General features: G+C 35.6%; 2 protein-coding genes across 2 annotated transcripts; one reads left to right on the forward strand and one right to left on the reverse strand.

The window, feature by feature from the left end:
• Nucleotides 1–2,582: 2,582 nt before the first annotated feature.
• Nucleotides 2,583–8,063, forward strand: LOC133305597 (uncharacterized). Its single transcript, XM_061505850.1, has 3 exons — nt 2,583–2,912; nt 3,100–7,291; nt 7,878–8,063. The coding sequence occupies exon 2, from the start codon at nt 3,164–3,166 to the stop codon at nt 7,277–7,279; it is 4,116 nt and encodes a 1,371-aa protein (XP_061361834.1). The 5' UTR covers nt 2,583–2,912; nt 3,100–3,163; the 3' UTR covers nt 7,280–7,291; nt 7,878–8,063.
• Nucleotides 8,064–9,704: 1,641 nt separating this feature from the next.
• Nucleotides 9,705–18,740, reverse strand: LOC133305600 (kinesin-like protein KIN-5D). The gene is made up of 22 exons (XM_061505853.1): nt 18,574–18,740; nt 18,326–18,455; nt 18,018–18,173; nt 17,441–17,917; nt 17,043–17,140; nt 16,780–16,936; nt 16,603–16,672; nt 16,360–16,436; nt 16,224–16,277; nt 16,059–16,139; nt 15,842–15,953; nt 15,566–15,652; nt 15,277–15,452; nt 15,035–15,196; nt 14,850–14,957; nt 11,863–12,021; nt 11,679–11,762; nt 11,380–11,585; nt 11,192–11,293; nt 11,004–11,113; nt 10,763–10,914; nt 9,705–10,019 (listed from the first exon to the last, which is right to left on the reverse strand). The coding sequence occupies exons 1-22, from the start codon at nt 18,738–18,740 to the stop codon at nt 9,798–9,800; spliced, it is 3,147 nt and encodes a 1,048-aa protein (XP_061361837.1). The 3' UTR covers nt 9,705–9,797.
• Nucleotides 18,741–20,604: the final 1,864 nt, after the last annotated feature.

The following is a 20,604-nucleotide window of genomic DNA, read 5'->3' on the forward strand; positions in this document are numbered from 1 at the left end:
TGTTAAATGGATTAATGAGAGGGATAATTGAAATATGACCACTAGGAAACGATGGTTATAAATATTTAGGAAATATCCTAAACTCAAAAGGAATTTATTTCTATCAAAACAATAGTCTTAATTATGTTGGAAATTATATTTACAGGTGAATTATATTCGTGGCACATAAAGAATTTAACGTACAACACTTTCGTTAAAAAAATCTTACTTATTTACGGATTAACATGTTTAACAGATTATTATTTTAGGATTTGATGTTGAGTTTTAAAAATTTAGAAGAAATTAATGTAAAATGAGTAAAAAAAATTTAAATTTAAAACAATTATTTCAAAAAAAGATGGTACCGAGGTTTTATTTAAGGGGTTTAGTATTTGTCCTTTTAAAGGACATAGAATTATGTCATTTAAATAATAAAAAGGCACAAGTAATAAAAATTATAGGAGAAAAAGTAAGTTATTTTTTTAAAATTTAAATAAAAAATATTAAGTTGTGTCTTTCTCTTTCTTAAAATGACACATACGTCATTTAAAAGGACAAATATTTTTCTCATTCTTTAATGGGTTATACTTATCTCATTTTGCATAAGAAAAATAACTTTCCTACATATACAAATAAGGGGTGGGTCCCACTTCTTTTTTTTCTCTCCTCTTACTTGTGGGTCCCACTTATAGTTTTGTTTCTACAACATGAGATAATCATTTTCCTGTTACATAAGAAAATTATTTCTCTTTTTTAAAAATGAGAGGTTATACTTACTGTCTCTTTTTCTTACTATCTCTTACTTTCAAATATTAACCATTAATTTCATCCCAACAAATTACAACTGTTAGATTAACGAAAATCAATGATTAAGATTTAGTAATTAGAGATAGTAAGAAATAGAGGTAATAACTATTACCTCCCTCTCTAAAAATCTGAAATCAATAAATGAAAAAAAATTAAGGCCTAAATGACGTTTTATTATTAAAACAGCGTTTTGTAGTTAGGCATCAATGTTTCCGTTGATTTTAGCATGAAGGGGACGTTTGACAGAGGAAAAAAAAATTATTCGAAAATCTCGATTTTCAGAAATATGATGAAAATATTCCGTTTACGATAATATTCGAAAATTAAAAATTTAGAAAAATTTAATTTCTCGAAAATCATGAAAAATACCTTGTACCAAACGCTCCCGCGAGTCAAGTAAGCAGTCATGAATGAGATAACGAGAAAAAGAGGCAAAAAAATTAAAATATTACACTTTTAATAATTAATTACGAATAGGTAGCAGTTTGGAAACTATATTCGAATTTACTGCAGTCATTCACGCCCAAATTAGGCGTGACTATTCACGCCTAAGTTAGGCGTGACTCCCTAGGCATTCACGCCAAATTTAGGAACCATAAAACTTTGAAAAGTCATAACTTTTGACTCGGGTATCCAAATGAGTAATTTTTTTTTTGATTCCACATAACTTTTCGAGATCTACGCAATGACATCTCATTTGATATATTTTATCTCTCACAAACACAATTCAAATTTGCAATAATTGTATTATATAGTGTATTACCAAAAAAAAATTAAAAAATTATTATTAATAAGAAAAACAAAATAAAGATTTAATGTGTGATTTAAACTCAAAAATCAATTTGAAAAATCTGTATTAATAAATAAAATAATTAAATAATATTACGAATATATTGCCGTTTTAATAAATAATTACGAATAAGTAGCCATTTTGAACCTAATTACGAATATATTGCACTCATTCACGTTCAATAAGGGTACTATAACATTAAATTCAAAATTCAAAATTCAAATAACCTCCAATAAGTTGATTGCATTTTGTATTTAATAGGAGCTGATTGCGTTGTAATTTTATGAGTTGGTTACATATTGTCGTCAATTCAAATAAATTTGCTGGTGGTTATTTGAATTTTGAATTTAATGTTATAGGAGTTGATTGCGTTTTGTATTAATAGGAGCTGATTGCGTTTTGTATTTAATAGGAAATTTGGTGCCATCTTTGTAGTATCATTGTTGTAAATTTGAATTGTGTTTGTGAGAGATAAAATATATCAAATGAGATGTCATTGGGTAGATCTCGAAAATTTATGTGGAATCAAAAAAAGAATTACCTCATTCGGATATCCAAGTCAAAAGTTATGGCTTTATAAAGTTTTACGGTTAAATTATTAATTTTGTGTGCACGGTGTCAACATCAGACGAGTCACGCATAACTTAGGCGTGAATAGTCACGCCTATTTTGAGCGTGAATGACTGCAATAAATTTGAATATAATTTTCAAACTGTTATCTATTCGGAATTAATTATTAAAAGTGTAATATTTTAATTTTTTTGGTGAGAAAAAAGAGGGGATGGGAAAACAAGAATGAAAAGCTACTAAGAAACTCGGCAAAACGATGTCGGGTAGGGACAATTGGCGGTTTAATGTGGATCGGACGAGTGAGTTCCAGACTGAGTCACAACGGCCTCTCGACTCACTCAGTGAGCGAGTCAAGTTATGTCTCTCTGGCTGGTGACTCGTTTTCACTTTCTCTCCCTCTGCGTTGAGCGTTCATCACTCACGGTTACATTGACATTCCCTTCTCTCTCTCTCTCTCTGACTCTGTTTGTGGTGCCCTTTTTCGTCTTTTCGCTCAAATCACGATCAGACGGCTCTTCTCCTTCCAAGTCATCATCTCCGTCTTCTTCATCCCTGCGACCTTTCCTTTCTGTCTCACCCCTCTTTTTTGTCTCTATATAATTTCACCACTGCTTCATTTACCCTAATTAGGGTTTCTGAGATTCGCACAGCCTCATACTTATTCTCCATCGCGCTGCGTAACAATCATGCTCTCAAACCTTCATTTTTCCACCTCGTATTCGTCTTCGTCCTTTCCTCCTCAATTTTATCACTGCGATCCATTCAGGTATTCCATTCCCAAATCTCAGAACTTTTGATTTTTCTTTTCTAATATTTCTCGATTTTCTAAAATTTGGTTTTTTTATTTTTTTTTTAAATGCGTTACTGGGTTTAGTTTTTTTTTTTTGTTTCCCTTATGGGGATTGAAATTGTTAGGTTATGATATTATTTTGTTTTTGTCGGGTGTTGGTTAGGGTATTGGATTGAGATTGATTTGGCGGGGGTTCAAATTGTTTGAAGTTTTTTGGCGGCACTTGGATGGCGATTGAGAAGAACAACTTGAAGGTGTCGAGGGTTATTTCCGAGTTCTCGCCCCAAAGTAGGGACACTATGTCTAGCGATGAGGGCGAAGTTCAGCGGCGTAACACTGGTATGGAATCTGATGAGGATGATGATTTTGATGATGCAGATTCTGGGGCAGGGTCTGATGACTTTGATTTGCTGGAATTGGGTGAGACCGTGGCTGAGTTTTGCCAGATTGGGAATCAGACTTGCAGCATTCCCTTGGAACTGTATGATCTTCAGGGTCTCGAAGATGTACTATCTTTGGATGTGTGGAATGAGTGTTTGAGTGAGGAGGAGCGATTTGAACTTGCTAAGTATCTGCCTGACATGGACCAAGAGGCTTTTGTTTTAACGTTGAAAGAGCTTTTTAATGGTTGTAACTTGCATTTTGGGAGTCCCATGAAGAGGTTATTTGATATGCTTAAGGGTGGCTTGTGTGAGCCAAGAGTTGCCCTTTACAGGGAGGGTATGAATTTTTTTCAGAAGCGACAGCACTATCATCTATTGAGGAGGCATCAGAACGACATGGTTAACAGTCTTTGTCAGATAAGGGATGCTTGGCTTAATTGTAGGGGATACAGCATCCAAGAAAGGCTTCGTGTTTTGAACATTATGAGAAGTCAAAAAAGTTTGATGCACGAGAAGATGGAAGATTTGGAGGTTGATTTGTCAGGTGAAGAGTCCGGTGAAGGTTTATGGAGTAGGAAGAAAAAGGATAAGAAAGTCATGCGGAAAATGGGTCGTTATTCCTCCCATGGGGTGAGTACAGGCTTAGAAGTCCGTTCACGAGGACAATCAGTAGTTTTGGAACCAGAGAAGTATGGAAAGCCAAACCCAAAGGGTATACTCAAGCTGGCTGGTTCAAAGACACCATCAGCGAAGGATCCAGCAGGTCATTTGTCTTCTGTTTACCATGCTTTGGATCCTGGGATGAATGGTTCAGATACTGCTCTTTTCCGGCGGAATAAGTCAGTGGGGTATGATTCAGGGTCAATGCTTAGGATGAGGGATCAGCTGAGGAATGGTGAGGATGATGAGGAACAGACATATGGACATAGTGTCCAACGAAATCGTAATGTATTACGTGGTAACCTGACGGACAAGTCCGGTGTTCTGAAAGTGGGGAAGAGGCTGAGAGGTGATGAAATAGATACTGACAATTTGATGGGTCTATCTCTGTCTTCAAAGGTTGATCTGCATACATACACTAGGAATCCAAACCAATCTTCAGATATGAAAATGTTAACAGCAAAGCCCTCCTCTTCTATGAGAGGTTCCAATGATTTTTCTAGAAAGGCTAAGTATCCTGAAAATGCTCAGCAATTTTTTAGTGGTGATCAGATGAAATCTAGACTGAGGGGCTCACATTTACCGCATAAAGGAAATCTGGTTGGTTCATCAGATCTTAATGAACTTTTCGGCAACAACAAAACACTGAGAGAGGAATTTGCTATGGATTCACCATTCAAATATAATGATTGGAATCTAAAGAGCAAGAAATGGAAGACAGGGAGGGAGTCTCCTGATCTCAATTACATGGCTTATAGGTCTTCCTCACCACAGGTGAGTGATAGACTTCTATCCTCTGACTTCGGAACAAAATCATTGCAAGAGAAGATCAAAGGTAATTTAATACAGAATGGAGGACAAGAGACAATGACTCTGAGGGGTAACAGGATGCTTCTTAGAAGTGAAGAAACTGAATCAGACTCATCAGAGCAATTGAATGACGATGACAATGACAATCCTTTGTTGCATAGCAAATTTTCTTACTTGATGGCTACTGCTGATGGTTCTCACATGACATCATTGAAGTCTCACCCAGCTCCTAAGAAGTCCAAAAAGAAGGGCAGCTTTGGAGAGCAGGGGCATATGCCTCGGGTTGAAAATTACCTTTCAAAAGCCAGGCAGAAGGGTAAAGTAAGCAATGGTGGTCGTTTGCATGATTCAGCTGATAAAATTATGGAAGAGAGCTATCCCTCAGGTTCGGATAAGCTTAATGATGGTGATGATGATTGGAGTGAGGTATACATGATGGGCCGGAATGGCCAGGAACCTGTTGAAGGGTTAGACATGCCCTACTTGAATTCATATAATACAGAGCGAAAGAAGAGAGGGAGAACTGGCCTTGATCATTCCATTCCCAGGTCAAAATACTTGCATGATTATGCGGGTGATGAGGAAGATGACTCTCTTGGGAAACGGTTGCTGGTGGATGGTAATGGAGTTGGGCAGAGTAGGTTTGGGAAAAAAGGGAAAAAATATGGTGCATATAATGGTGATCAAAATAAAAGGTCTAGGACACCGTTACTGGGTTGCAACTCAACAGTGAAGAAGCGGAAAGTGAAGGATGATGTGGGAGATCTTGATGGAAGAGGTGAAGGTGCTGATCTTCTGTCTAACTTTCTTCCCCAAACTGATGATTCTAGTTCCTTGAGGAGAAAATCAAAGAAAAAAACAGGAGCATTGACGGTTGGTTCGCATATGGAAAATTCTGAGCCACTAGTTACTGATATGGGAGTGGCAGACATGGAGCCGGAATCTAAGCCACAGAAAAAACCATTTACTTTGATCACCCCTACTGTTCATACTGGATTCTCATTTTCCATTATACATCTTCTTTCAGCAGTCCGCATGGCAATGATTAGCCAAGTTGGAGAAGACAGTTTAGAGGTGGGGAAGCCTCGAGAAGAGCATAACAAAGCACAGGAAGGCAGTGTCAGTTGTGTTCTTTCAAATGAGAAGGTTGTTTCCAATTGTGAGCATGCTGACCAACTGAATATGCCATGTCTGACTGTTCAGGAGATTGTTAATCGTGTGAGATCAAACCCTGGTGATCCTTGTATTCTTGAGACACAAGAGCCTTTGCAGGATTTAGTCAGAGGTGTTCTGAAGATATTCTCTTCAAAAACAGCACCTTTAGGAGCAAAGGGTTGGAAGGTGTTAGCAGTTTATGAAAAATCTACAAGAAGTTGGTCATGGACCGGCCCAGTTTCTGATAATTCACCTGACCATGACACCATTGAGGAGGTGACATCTCCTGAAGCTTGGGATCTTCCTTATAAGATGCTTGTCAAATTGGTTGATTCCTTTGCCCAGTGGCTAAAATGTGGTCAAGAAACTCTTCAACAAATTGGAAGTCTTCCTGCACCACCTTTGGCTTTGATGCAAGTCAAACTTGATGAGAAAGAGAGGTTTAGGGACCTTAGAGCCCAAAAGAGTCTTAACACTATAAGCCCAAGTTCTGAGGAAGTGAGGGACTATTTCCGAAAGGAGGAAGTTCTCAGGTACTCGATTCCTGACAGAGCCTTCTCTTATACTGCAGCTGACGGTAAAAAATCTATTGTTGCACCCTTGAGAAGGTGTGGTGGTAAGCCAACATCAAAAGCCAGAGACCATTTTATGTTGAAACGTGATCGACCACCACATGTTACAATTCTTTGTCTTGTCAGAGATGCAGCTGCCAGGTTGCCTGGAAGTATTGGTACTAGAGCAGATGTTTGTACATTAATTAGAGATTCTCAATATATTGTTGAAGATGTATCTGATGCCCAAATTAACCAAGTAGTTAGTGGGGCCTTGGATCGATTACATTATGAACGCGATCCTTGTGTACAATTTGATGGTGAAAGGAAATTGTGGGTTTATTTGCATAGAGAAAGAGAAGAGGAAGATTTTGAGGATGATGGCACTTCATCTACAAAGAAATGGAAAAGGCAGAAAAAAGATGCGGCAGATCAATCTGACCAAGGAACAGTAACTGTTGCTTGTAATGGAACTGGGGAGCAAAGTGGATATGATTTGTGCTCAGATCTCAATGTGGATCCATCAAGCATTGATGATGATAAGGGAATGGAACTTATTTCTAATAATACAAGGCTAAATGCGGAGGACAATGTTGATGTCCATCATGCTTCCAAGCAAGCCAATGTATGTGAGGGTAATTCAATGGTTTGGAATGCTCCTTGCTTAAATCCCACTCAAGAGAATAAATTGTTATGCCAAGAAAATTCGACAAATGAAGATTTTGATGATGAATCATTTGGGCGAGAAAGGCCTGTTGAACTACTGAGTGCAAGCTTATTGTGATGAATTCTCCAGGTGGTTCTTAACATCATGGCATTATTCTGATTGCAATTTCACTTTGATGTTTGAATTTCCTTTTATATATTATATTACCTTTGTTTGTGAGACTATGTAACTAAAAAAGAAAGAGACCTGCTGGGGTGGTTTTGAGAAGTATCTTTGAATTAAGATCTTTATGCACAGTCTCTGTTATATAAAAGAGGGGGGGGGGTGTCTTCATTTTCCCTTTGTTATTAGAGGTGGCAAAGTGAGCGGTCCGCCCTACCCTGCCATTAACCCGCCAAAAAATGAGTCAGTCCGCCCCGCCCCGCTTTTGAAAGTGGACTGAAAAACTCAGCCCGCCCCGCCCCGTTTGGTGGGTTGGGCGGGTTGGCCCGCCAGCCCGAGCCTATTTTACACTGACCCGCCTCGACCCGCTTATGTCCGCCAAAAAATGAGCCCGCCCCGCTTTTGAGATGGGTTGAAAAACTCAGCCCGTTGGGCGGGTTGGCCTGCCGAGCCGAGCCCGTTTTGCCGCCTCTACTTGTTATTCCCTTTATTTGTAAAATTCTACCAATTGGTTTCAACTTGTGACTGAAGAATGACAGACGTGTTTCTGCAGGTTTTGGTCTGTCAGCATTCAAGAGCTCAGTTATACTGGTTGTAGCTGTGCTAGTATATATTCCGGGCACAGTATTCTTGTATATTGATTTGATCGGAAAGATAGAATAGAATGTAATCATGTTGAAGTTCATGGAATTTGGTTAAGATCCCGTCTTTATGATTTTGCCCAATAAATAATTCCTTTTTGGTCAAAATATATAGTGATCTCAAGTATAGCTCCTTGTGTACATTGAGAATCAAGGAGCTAAATATGGCGTTGTTGTGCTGCATCTCAATATTCTTTTTTTATCTGTATATATGGTTCAATTCAATTTGGATCAAGATTTTAGTACATCTAGTTGAATGACGCCCAAATAAAAAACATAATTAAATATTTTTTAACCCTTGAGTTAAAATGGTCACCGAAACTATTAAAGTTAGCCTAGTGGTGTGGGATGTGTGTAGTGTTCAATTCCCATTATAATCCAAAAAAATAAATAAATAATGGTAGACCCAGATTACGCGACTAAGAAAAAATTCTTATTATTTCTTGATTGATATTTTTATGCTGGGGTGTTTTACAAGTCTCTACAATGATGAGTGGCATATTGAACTACAGTTAATGGGTGCTGCTATACTGTTAAGAGTTAGGTGTAGGTTTATAACTGTTAGCTGTCTTCTTTGTTTTGTTATCTTAGAGATTCGTTTGTGGAAATTCAACAGCTAATAACAAGGTGACTCGTTTTACACGTGGTTGACTATATTTTGAGACTGCTGAGCTTGTTGGATGTAGCAAGTTGCAACTTAAAACGTACCTCCAAGCAAGAGCAACGATCACAGTCTCGAGATGTGCTCGGCCATGTTCCTTTTTGAAACATTTTGATTGCGAAATCAACAGAAATCTTATTTACACTCTGGAATTTCACATAGAATCTTTACAAATTTACATTTATCAAACTATTAAAAAGATTCAACCACTTAATTACTTACAATCAATCACTTGTTATTGAAGTAATAGTAGGTAGTTGATTAATCATTCGTCAAAAATATTTAATCAATTGTCTACACAACTTAAAAGGAATTGGCAAAAAAAAAAGCGTAGTTTAAATTTGTTGATAGTTGTTGTAATTATTATTAATTTTTTTTTTGTGGACGTTGTAATTAAATTTATTCATAGTTTATAATGCAAATCTGTGAAGGTTCTGAAAACCTTGTGTGAGTGACATTTATGGGTAATCAATTGAGAAATGATAACAAACAATTTGAATGTCCACAACAATAAAAAAATAAAATAAAAAACCAAAAACAAACAAACAATTCGAATCATCTTAAGTTACTAAGGCATCTATTAACATTGCCTTGCTATCACTTGCTTTAATTGACCCCATTATTGCACTTGAGAGTAATAATCTCCACAGTTCACACTAATGTAAATTTTATTATATGACATTTTAAATTTAATTTTAATGGCATATATTCATATTCTGTTTTTATGTATCATTTTTAGTGGACTGATATAATACTCAGGTATATAAAAATATCTCTCAATTACTTGGAAATGATTTCAGAAACTTTATGTATTATATTGAATGAAATGTAGGTGATTAGTTTACTGGAAGAAACCAATGAACTTTTATACTTCAGGCCACTTAATACCCTCCCTTATCTCTCTCATTTGCCGCGATAATAAAATTGTTCAGGAACGCTTGAGATTCAATACAAACCCGCCACAATCATAATATGATCCAATTTCAGTTGACATCAATAATAGATGTACACGGAAGCAAAAAAGGTAACCTTTACATATTTCTGCCTTCCCAAACAGTATCCTTTTTATTTTCCTTCTTTTTTGCTCTCTATCCAAAAAAAAGCAAAATGAATACTTCACTTCTATAGGATTATATCTGAACAATATGCTATTTACAGAGTTTCGGCTGTCCTAGTTAATAGCAATGAGAGGAACTCTGGAATCTCCAACTGATTGAGAAGCTTCATATGCCCCAATGTATTTAACATCACCATTTGCATGTTTTGGAGATTTAGCATCCCAGAATGAATTCAGTAATTCCTCAAATGATGGGGTTCTTAGTTCTTCTATGGATGAAACACTGGGTAAATTGAAGGATCTCTTTCTTGGAGTTGAACAGGATGATTCATCTACCTGTATTTCGCATGGTAGTTTCAAATTAAAAAAAATTAGAGTCCAGAAGCCAAAGATAACTCCCATTTCGTGGAGCACAAAAATAGGTGCTTCATGTGAAATACTTCATGCTCTACATGTTAAAAATAGTTGCTTTTCTCTAACTACTTGGCTGAAAAGATGAGGATTGTTTGACACCCGAATATATATATATATACACATAGGAAAGTATTCGTTTATAATTTTTTTTTTACAAATTACACTAAGTAACCGATCATACACTCTTGATTGAAGTATAACCGATCATACTTAGTGTAGTTTGTAAACAAAAAGTTTGTAAATATAATCTTCTCTAATATATAGAGGAAGGATATTCTTACTACTAAAATCTTCTACTATCAACTTACTACCTATCTAATCATCATTTTCTCTTTTTTCAAAAACTTTTTAGCATTCTTTCTCTTTGATTCAATGGTGATTAGACAGGTAGTAAGTTAGTAGTATAAAATTTTAGTAGTAAGAATATCCTTCCTCATATATATATATATATATATGGAAATGCATTTGTCATGTTACATGACAAATGAATAGTTGTTATGTTAAGAAAAAAACAAGTTAAATTCATTGAATAATGTGCCCTATTACTTTTTTCATATTATATAATTTGTCTTTTTCTTAACATAACAACTATTCATTTGTCATGCAACATGAGAAATGCATTTTCAATATATATATCCACGGAATTAGTGCGTGAAGTCTCTTACCACATATTCACAAAGAAGACATTTCCCTGCATTTTCAGTTATCTCTACAATTCTGTCGTGATGACCACCCTTCAATTCTCTTAAGTCACCAAAACATGGGTTAATCATATAGTTCAGATTCCAACAAGCTTCATGATCAAGTTGCAACGAATCTGCAAGTGTAAATAACTTTTTAATTGGTATTTATGGTATGATTAAACCAAGGCATTTATGATGCATAGGTATGAGACTAAATCCTGACATTCAATGGATGAGTTCATATCCTTGTTTGCTGTTTCTGCATCTTCAAGTGTAGTTGACACAGCACTTGAGAATCGGGCTCGTAGGACTTTATTAGCTTCCATTCCTCCCCTGATCGAAAGCAATTGGGGAAAAAAATGAACCAAATATATAGACAGTTTTGATCCCAACAGAATATGAAAAACCTACCGAACAATAGTATCCACGGAAGCAGCATTTCTCTTCTCTAGACTAAGCATGGACTCTTGAGCATTTCTCCATTGTTGCGCACCTACTTCGGCCTTGCTGAGGCTGCAATGTTTGTTCAGAGTAGGGCTCAGTGAACAGAAGAGAATACAGCAGAGGATAAAGTTTGCATTATCCCAGTACGTTCATACCAGTTCTGAAGAACCTCCACGAGGTCTTTCTTTCCAGATTCTACTGCAGAAGTATCCTCATGATAGTTGGATTCTGTTTTTTCCACGTGAACTCTCCACTCTGCTTTAACAGAAGAAGTGGAATCTTGCATGCTTAATGTTTCTTGCCGCAGTTTACTGATATTACTGTTTGTATTCTCCCGAAGATCATCAACTGCCAGTTGAACCTAATAGGCAAGAAAAGAATAGTAAGACCTTACACTAAGGTAGTTATGGAAGCTACTGTAGGTAAGCTTAGAATGTCTAAAAGCAACAGCTACCAGTTTTTTCTTCCTGGCATTTGAGCTTGCTAGCATTTCTGCCAACTTCTCCAATAGTTGCTTTTCTTCATGCGCAGTACATTCCTACGCCCAGTGAAGAATGAAATTTGTCGAAGTTAAAAAAGTGGTACAATAAACATCCAATCATGATTTTTGCAGTTCTGAAATAAAGCACTGCAGTCACCTCAAACTTCTTTTGAAGTTCACACAATTTTTTATCATTGGCAAATTGTGCTTCTTCCACAATTTGGGTCAGATTGAATGCATGCATGTCTAATGTCTCAAAGAAGTTCACGGTTATTTTAGATACTGCTCGTGTGGTCTCCACTGCTCTGGCATGTGCCTACATGCAAATTGCAATAGCAGAAAATTTAGTATCTCTAAGTAGTGCTGGTAAAATGGATCAGGTGGGCCAGGGCCATAAAGCCTGCAGGGCCAAATGAACTTTAATAATAAAAATCTGCACAGGTCAAAAACCCTATGGGTTAGCGTCAGCACGCGTGTCATTCAAAATTATAATTTCATAAATTTTTTTTATCATATTTAATCAACATCAACAACACTTTTAACCCAAGCTACTTGGGGTCGGTGGTAGATGAACCCAATGATAAATATTTTATCATATTCAATACATTAAAAAATATTTTAACAAATAAATATTTAAAACTTTCTTTACATATTTTATACAAATTATAATTTTTTTAATAAAATAATATTTGTACACAAATATACAAGTGAAAATGTAAACAAAACTTTAATATGAGTGAAATTTTAGTTACTACCTTTACTAAATTCATTATTAAAGGATGCCATCAAATAACGATTTTCTCACTAAGGAGTCATAATTGAATACAACAACTCTAGTGGAAAACTAAAAGTAACGATGGAAAAATGATTTTAATATCAGTATTGAATAACTGCTCTTGGTATGCTATATATTTGAAAGTAAAACTATTGAATAATTGAATATGTTTTAATACAGATTTGGATATATAACATGCTTAGATGTCAATAGAAAAGTTTATTTTTATTGATGCACAGATGAAATTATCTGTTGAAACATATTACTGCTGAAAAATTCATTTTTGTTGTAAAATATTATGTATGACCTTTCACATGGTTCATAACATTACTTTTTGTTTTTCATGACCTTTGATGTATTTTATAATCATCACACTAATGATATGTTGAATTAGAATACATCCAAGGGGAGCGTTGTAAAATATTATGGATAACCTTTCACATAGTTCATAAGATGTAACTCTTTGTTTTCCATGACCTTTGATGTATTCTATAACCATCATACTAATAGTGTATTGAATTGTAGAATACATCAAAGGGGAGTGTTGTAAAATATTATGGATGACCTTTCATATGGTTCATAACATGTGACTCTTTGTTTTTCATTACCTTTGATGTATTCTATAACTATCACACTATGTGTTGAATTGTAGAATGCATCCAAGGGAGAATGTTATAATATATTATGGATTACCTTTTACATGGTTCATAACATGTGACTCTCTTTTTTTTATAACCCTTGATATATTATACAACTATCACACTAATGGTGTTAGGGGTGTTTGCGGTATGGATTGGATCGGTTTTGGAAGCAAAAATCATCTGATCCAATACCTTTAGTTTGATCATTTAATCATCCATTCGATTTGGATTTTTTTTCAAATCCAATCCGATCCAATCCAAATTTTTTGGTTTGGATTGAATCGGTTTTCGGTTTTTTGAAAATCCTAAAATTTGTTTCATGATTATTGTGCAAATAATATCTTTTGCATATATTAGCTTTGTAAAAAAAATAATTTTGAAATACAAAAGCTTCAGTAAACGATAATATAGTTTTTTCTTTTGGCAATGAGATATGAAGCTCTACACAGATGAAATTTTATTGATGAGATGTGATTAGATTTTTTCTTATGTGTAGTTGATGGGCTAACATGTCTTAGGTTTAGAAATTTTTGGGCTATGATTGGGGAAAAGTCCAAGTAGGTAGAGAAAAATTAATATATTAGATCAGTTTTCATCAACCCATCCGAAAACCGATCCAATCCAATTAAAATTTGCGATTTTTTTCGGTTTTTGATTTTTCGGTTTTCGGTTTATTCGGTTATCGGTTTTTTGGTCCGGTCACTGCGGTTTGGATCAGTTGATGAACACCCCTAAATGGTGTGTTGAATTGTAATTATTCCCCTAATTATGTTTAGAGTCTTGTATAAACACATATCTTAGATGAAAAAAGTGGTACTTGATGAATTCAGAATATAATAATATTTCCTTACCTTGCTCATACTTGTTTTTATCTTGTTGAGATATATAGTCCCACATTGGTTGTATGTGCAACTAATGTGGAGTTTATAAGGTCTTAGGCACTCCCACCCTTTGAGCTAGCTTTTAGGGTGATGTATCCCAAGGTTCTTAACATGGTATCAGAGTCTCGTGTCCCGGGTTCGATCCTCGCCGCCCCCACTTTCTCTTGTGGAATTTCTTAGCACAAGTAGGCTGGGCCTATTGCATCATACACTCTTCAAGCCCAATGGGCTCTCGTGTGAGGGGGTGTGTTGAGATATATAGTCCCACATTGGTTGTATGTGCAACTAATGTGGAGTTTATAAGGTCTTGGGCACTCCCACCCTTTGAGCTCTCGTGTGAGGGGGTGTGTTGAGATATATAGTCCCACATTGGTTGTATGTGCAACTAATGTGGAGTTTATAAGGTCTTGGGCACTCCCACCCTTTGAACTAGCTTTTGGGGTGATGTATCCCAAAGTTCTTAACATATCTTATTCTTTCTTTGATTTTCTTACTACAGTTCATTTTCTTTCTTTCATATTTCACTTTCTCTTATATTCTCTATCAAATTCACAAATTTTTTTACTTATATTATGTTTATAATTTATTTTATATTTATAAATATTTAAGTTTATATAATTTTTAGTTTTTTAAATAATGAAAAATTTGATAAAGGAAAGAGTTTGGCCCGTGAGCCACCCAACCCTAACCCAACCTGCTAAATTATGAAGTTTTGAGGATTAGGATTAAAAAAGGCCCTAATGAGTTAGGGCCAAATATACAACTTTGCGAGCTGGCCCACGGGTTTTAACCCAGCACCTCTATCTCAAACTCAAAAAGTTCACCCAAGAAACAATAAATCATGCACCTCTCGTTGTTGACGAGCATAAGCAGTTAACTTGGCCTCTTGCTTGTGGAGACTACTTTGAAGATCATTTAGTAACGATTCAGCTTCTAAGGCAATTCCTTTAAAATGCTGAAGCACAAAAATTACGTTAAACACATCAAGAAAGCTCAAATAGAATCAATTTATAGAGACTAAGGGACACTTACATCCTCCAAGGCAGATGAATGCTTGGCTACTTCAGAATTCAAGTCTTCGAGAGTTAACTGATTACTCCCTTTAAGCTCCTCAGCTAAATTATCCAAAGCTTCAATGCCAGAACCATACATATTTTTAAATTTTCCTAGCCGTACTCTAAGATCTCCGGTAGCCTTCAAGAAGCATACAAAAACAAAGTTCGTTAATCTAATTATACAAGTAACAAGCATAGTTGCCTCGTATGGAAAACCACCTCTGCCTTTGTTGATACAAAAGAGTGCATATCTTCCTCCATTTCCTTCAGTTGCTGCTCTTGTTGCATTACAGATGCTGCAACTATCTTGTGCAAATCTTCAAGCTGTTGAGCTAACTGAGACTGGAATTTCTGAATAATCATTCTATTTCCTTCTTCAATTTTGTCCTTCCGCTCTAAGGTTTAAAAACACAATTTATGAGCAAACATATCCTTCATGGCAGAGAGCCATGTATTCCTCCCTTCCATTGACAGTACACGAGAAAAATCACTAGAGAATAATACTAACCAATTTTAGAAAACAGGTTTGACACATCTGACGCAGCACTTTCGAGCTCTTCTCTTAGCTCAATTGCATGCTCCACTAGTGCTTTTTCTGGAAAAAGCATGAATTAGAGAACAAAATCAATAAATCAAACAAAGTACAAAGTACTACATACTACTTTGGAATGACAAGAGTAATGATTTTGAACAACCAACCAACTCATAAAAAGTATGGTAAAAGGAATACCCAAACAACAAGAGAAATGATTTTGAATAAATGGTATGATTACAAAAGTCTAACCAGATTTCAGTAGATTTGATATCAGAAATTCCTTTTCCTTAATTGTTGCATTTGCTTGTTGGTGCCTTTCCTCAAGATCAAACAAAGACCGCTCAGTTTCTTCCAGACTTTTCTGAGATAGCATACGCCAAAAGTAAATTTAACTCTTGAACAAGATCAGAAGCTCACAACAAAAGAAAAATCAGTAAGGTATGGCCACCTCTTACGAACTTTTTACCTCGGTTATTTCAAGTTTGTCACTTAATTCAGCAGTCAAAAGTTGCTGACAATTGTAGAGTTCTTGAAGTTCCATCAGTTGCTTCTCACAAGTTATGTGACGTATTTCAATACCCAAACAAGCAATCATAATAACTATATTGGAATAATTTATGATTGAATATACCTTGTCCTTGGACTCTCCTTCTAGTTCCATGCGTTCTATCTTTTCAGCCATGGCCTAGAGAACATAGATTTAGTAATAGCAATGATTCAAAAGTATAACTGTATTCCCAATTCATATTAAAATAGGGTAAAGAAACCTTCTTCTCCGCTTCTTCATGAAGATAACGATCACGTGGCATATAGATTCCGTTCTTCTCTCTTGTAGCATACACCTCTGTACAGCATATGTGAAAAATACAACATTTAGCACTGAACTTGAAAGGAAAAATAGTTTATCCACATGATGCTATTTTCTCTCTCTTCAGAGAAAAAGTGAAAGAGGGAGAATGCGAAGTGACTGAGTAATAGAAACTATCTTAATCTGTTAAACAGTTAAAAACCTTGCTTCAGTCTGTCAATTTCAGAGTACAAATCCTTAATCAGTGCAGATTTCACCATCTTCTGATTTACCTAACAAAGTAATCAACTTCAAACTATTAGATATGTTGCACAGCAGATCCGAGATACATAAAGCACGGTAAGGTTGACCAAAAAAGAATAGGAACTATAAAAGTCACCTCTGGTTTGTTCTTGATATTTTTGGCACGGTTTGCATAATCCAGGGTACTAAGAGTTTCTTCCAGACAGTGAATAGAAGGCGATATTGTGGCAATAATGCATGTCTTGGTTTTACCGCCCAAGGAATCCCTTAGAAGTCTTGTTAATTTGCTATCCCTGATATAATGAGACATCATAATACAAAAAGCATTATCTCCAGGTTTGAAAACAGAATCAAAAAATGCCAATGAGAATTAACCAGATGAATTGCAGCTATTCATACCTATAAGGAACATGACCGGAGTGCTCAACTAGAGCATTAATCACTCGACCTAGTGTAAGCAAGCTTTTATTTATCTCCCCTGCTTCCCTTGCTCTACCCTGCAAGTATTTTCTTTCCAGTGAAGCTCAAAAAAGCTAAAACATTTCAATCTTTTCAGACAAATGTAGCAGAATAAGTCAGAGTGAGATAATACCTGAACTGTAGAGGACTAAATAGACAAGGGGTAATTTGATTTTTATAATGGAGTAAGGGGTATAATTTTTACAATATCGATAATCTTGCAATTAGATTAAATTAGTCTTCCATAACACAAAACAAGAAGGCTGTCATACTATTCCAAATTACACCATTTAAATGTACACCGACCAAACTTGAAAACTAGCATAGTCATTTGATACCTCTCTTGCACCGGAACGTGAAATATTCTCAGAGCCAGCGAGGTCGACGAGGTTTAGCTTTCCACATTTAATCATTTCTTCACCTTCTGGAGTACACTCCTTAATGTGAATTGTGACAGAAAATATGGAGTGAGAGCGGCTACTTTGTTTGTTAAGAAGAGTCTCAGCTGTTCGCCTTTTTGCAGAACCCTTTTCCAATATCTTGTAAATTTCATTTGCAGTGCAAACAATCTCTTCTTCTAAACCTCTGACAAAAACACCCCCCTTCCCGTCCTCCATAAGAGCTATAGGTTTCTTAGATTTGTCATCCACTGATTTTGAAGTCTCCTCAAGGGCCAAAAGATCCGTTATCTCCTCATTGTAAAGCTCTAGAAACGTAACTTTCATGCTATACTCAGCATTCTGAGCTTCTAACATATCAAAAATCTCTTTCACAGCTCTAGGGATGACACCAGCATCACTCGGAAATTCTCCATTCTACAGAAGAAAATTAAAAAAAAAACACGCAGAGAGGAATGTACTCAAAACAAAGCAATAAGAAATACTATAAAGAGTGACTCAGGCTAAATGAACTAACCTTCTTTCTTGCACCTCCTTCCATTGTGTATGTCTTCCCTGTCCCTGTTTGACCATACGCAAAAATGGTGCAGTTATAGCCCTCAAGCACTTCATTCACAATGGGAGACACTGCCTGCTCATAAAGTTCTTTCTGCTGCGAATTAGGACCAAAAACCTATAACAAAAATGTTGAAGATTATGTTTGATAGTGAATGAAGCTGAGTGAGTGAGAATACTTCACATTCAATTCAAGAATCTTATTATTTTCTGGAAATCAGAATGCAGAAATCATAAAATCATATAAGAAAGCAAAAACAAGCAAAGAACCTTGTCAAATGCGAAGGTTCTATCGATCTGCTTATTGGCTATATTCTGTACAGCGAAAACCTCTCTTCTACCTTCGTTACACGAAATCACCACCGGTGTATGCAACCTCGCTTCATCTTCGCTCAATGGCCTAAACGACAACAAAACCAAAAAAAACAAAAAAACAAAGCAAAACGCAATCAGTTAATTTTGGCGAGTCGTAAACAAACTAAACTCAATGAAGTGAACTAGGAGTTTGACTCAGTGACCTGCAACGAACAAGGACCTGCACATTGACGCCTTTGTCCTTATCATACTTGTTACTACTCGAATTAGAATCCGCAGATCGCAGATCTCGCGCCGGCTTGTCGCCGGAGCGCGGCGTTTGCGACGGCGACAACGGCACCAATCCACCTCTCCTCTGCTGAGCCTCCATTTCACAAAACAATATAAAACAGTTCAAACCGTGTTCAACAATAGAATCTGCCGCGATCCGCCATTTTTTCTGTGTGAATGTGAGTGACAATGAGATCGAAATTAAAAAAAGAACAGAAAAATCAGTGTGGAATTGAAATCCGAACTTACGGTGGAAAAAGAACAGAGAATGAATTGCCGATGTTTGAATGAGTTTATAGTGTTTGATTCAGATGGAATTTGCAGTGAGAGAATCGAAGAGTCTCAGATACTTCATTTCAGAACCATTTGTTTTAGTTTATTTATTTAATGGTTAATCGTTAATCGTTAATATAATATGACTGAGAGAAATAGAGAGAGTGAGTGTGTCTCTGTTGTGGAAGCTGGAAGAAAAGGTAATTGAAGAATAAATGGAAGGCGTTATCGTTATGATGTATGAAAAGTTTGAAAACAATGGGACGGCAATTGACGATGAAGGGCAACGATAACGGCGTTCGTTTAAGTTGGGACGTTTCTGGCTTCATGCGACCGTTACAAACAAGACAAGCACGTAATAGGAAATATCTTTTTCGAACAATGTTTAAACTGAAACACCTTATTAAAATCGGTCCCGTCGAAGATCCGATCGAAGTCGTTGGTCGAATTGTTGCATGATTCGATAATTATATATAAATTTATAATTTATATTAGAAAAATTATAAATATATTCAAATAAATGAAAAAAATAATATAAATTTTAAATATTTTAATATAAAAAATAATAAATTATATGTTATTGTTCAATAAAGGATCAAACAAACGCATAATACTTGTTATATTGGTGTTTCAAGTTCGGTAAACGACATCTTTAACTATCAAATCAAAATTCCTTGCATAGTATATAATTGATATAATATTAAAATTGTAGGTACACAACTTATGTAAGTCAATAAGCAACAGATCACTCAAATATATCTATTACGATTTTTTTTTGAAAAACTTTTTTTTTTTAAATATTTTTAAAAAAAAAAACCTGGGCCAGGTCACCAGTTTTTCACAAACACCGACCAAGTTGCACCAGGTCTGATACACTATCGATCCAATATGATAACTGAACCGATTAGATGACCAGTTCACCGGATTCCGAGTCAACCCAGTCATTCTAGTTCGATTTTCACAACAATGCCGAACACTACACTGTTAGTTCAACAACAACAACAACAATTAATTATATATATATATATATATATATATATATATATATATTTAGGTGATTGGGTTACTATTTTGGATTCTTAATCTGTTAATCACTCTAAAGAGTCAAGAAGCGCATGAAAATGAGGGTTCCTATTATTGAGGAAAAGTGGCCACAAATAGCATGCCAAGGGGCCATTGCAAAATTTGTCACAGCCGGCCCCCAGCTCAATACCCAGCTAGAAAACAAATATGAACATCGATTGGACCTTTTGGTGTTTTACATTACTTACTGGGAAAGATTACCGACTCCTAATATTATTTTAAGCAAAATGCTAATAATATACTCATTCTTAATAAATAAATTTCATGTGAATTTTATTAAACAAGAAGTAAGGTCAAATTATGTAGTGAAATCTAAATAAAATTCATTTAATAATAATAATAAAAAAATGTGAAAAGTGTAATTTTTAAAGTAACAACATTAATTCACATAATAAAAGCACTTGCACGTAATAACACATTAATTCGGTATTTCGGATGGAAAAGTAACATAAACATATTAGAGGGATTGCCTCGAAGTGGAAATAAAAAGTTGAAGGTTCACTAAAGAAGACAGAATGTGGAGTCTACAGTCTACTACAGCATTGGATAAAGAGTGACTGAGGCACATGGTGAATGGCTTTTATAATTCCAACTAATCCATTTTTCTT

The sequence above is a fragment of the Gastrolobium bilobum genome, unplaced genomic scaffold, assembly GCF_033153095.1.
Source record: "Gastrolobium bilobum isolate Gb01-03AN ecotype WA unplaced genomic scaffold, APGP_CSIRO_Gbil_v1 utg1533, whole genome shotgun sequence".
NCBI classification, from domain to species: Eukaryota; Viridiplantae; Streptophyta; class Magnoliopsida; order Fabales; family Fabaceae; genus Gastrolobium; species Gastrolobium bilobum.

Excerpts from the sequence above, each read along its gene's own strand:
- LOC133305597 (XM_061505850.1), top strand. The coding sequence starts at position 3,164 with ATGGCGATTGAGAAGAACAACTTGAAGGTGTCGAGGGTTATTTCCGAG.
- LOC133305600 (XM_061505853.1), bottom strand. The coding sequence starts at position 18,740 with ATGGAGGCTCAGCAGAGGAGAGGTGGATTGGTGCCGTTGTCGCCGTCG. Across the intron at positions 15,954-16,058 it reads ACAAACTTGAAATAACCGAG|AAAAGTCTGGAAGAAACTGA; the intron begins GTAAAAAGTTCG and ends ATGCTATCTCAG. Across the intron at positions 11,114-11,191 it reads TCCGTGGATACTATTGTTCG|GGGAGGAATGGAAGCTAATA; the intron begins GTAGGTTTTTCA and ends GCTTTCGATCAG.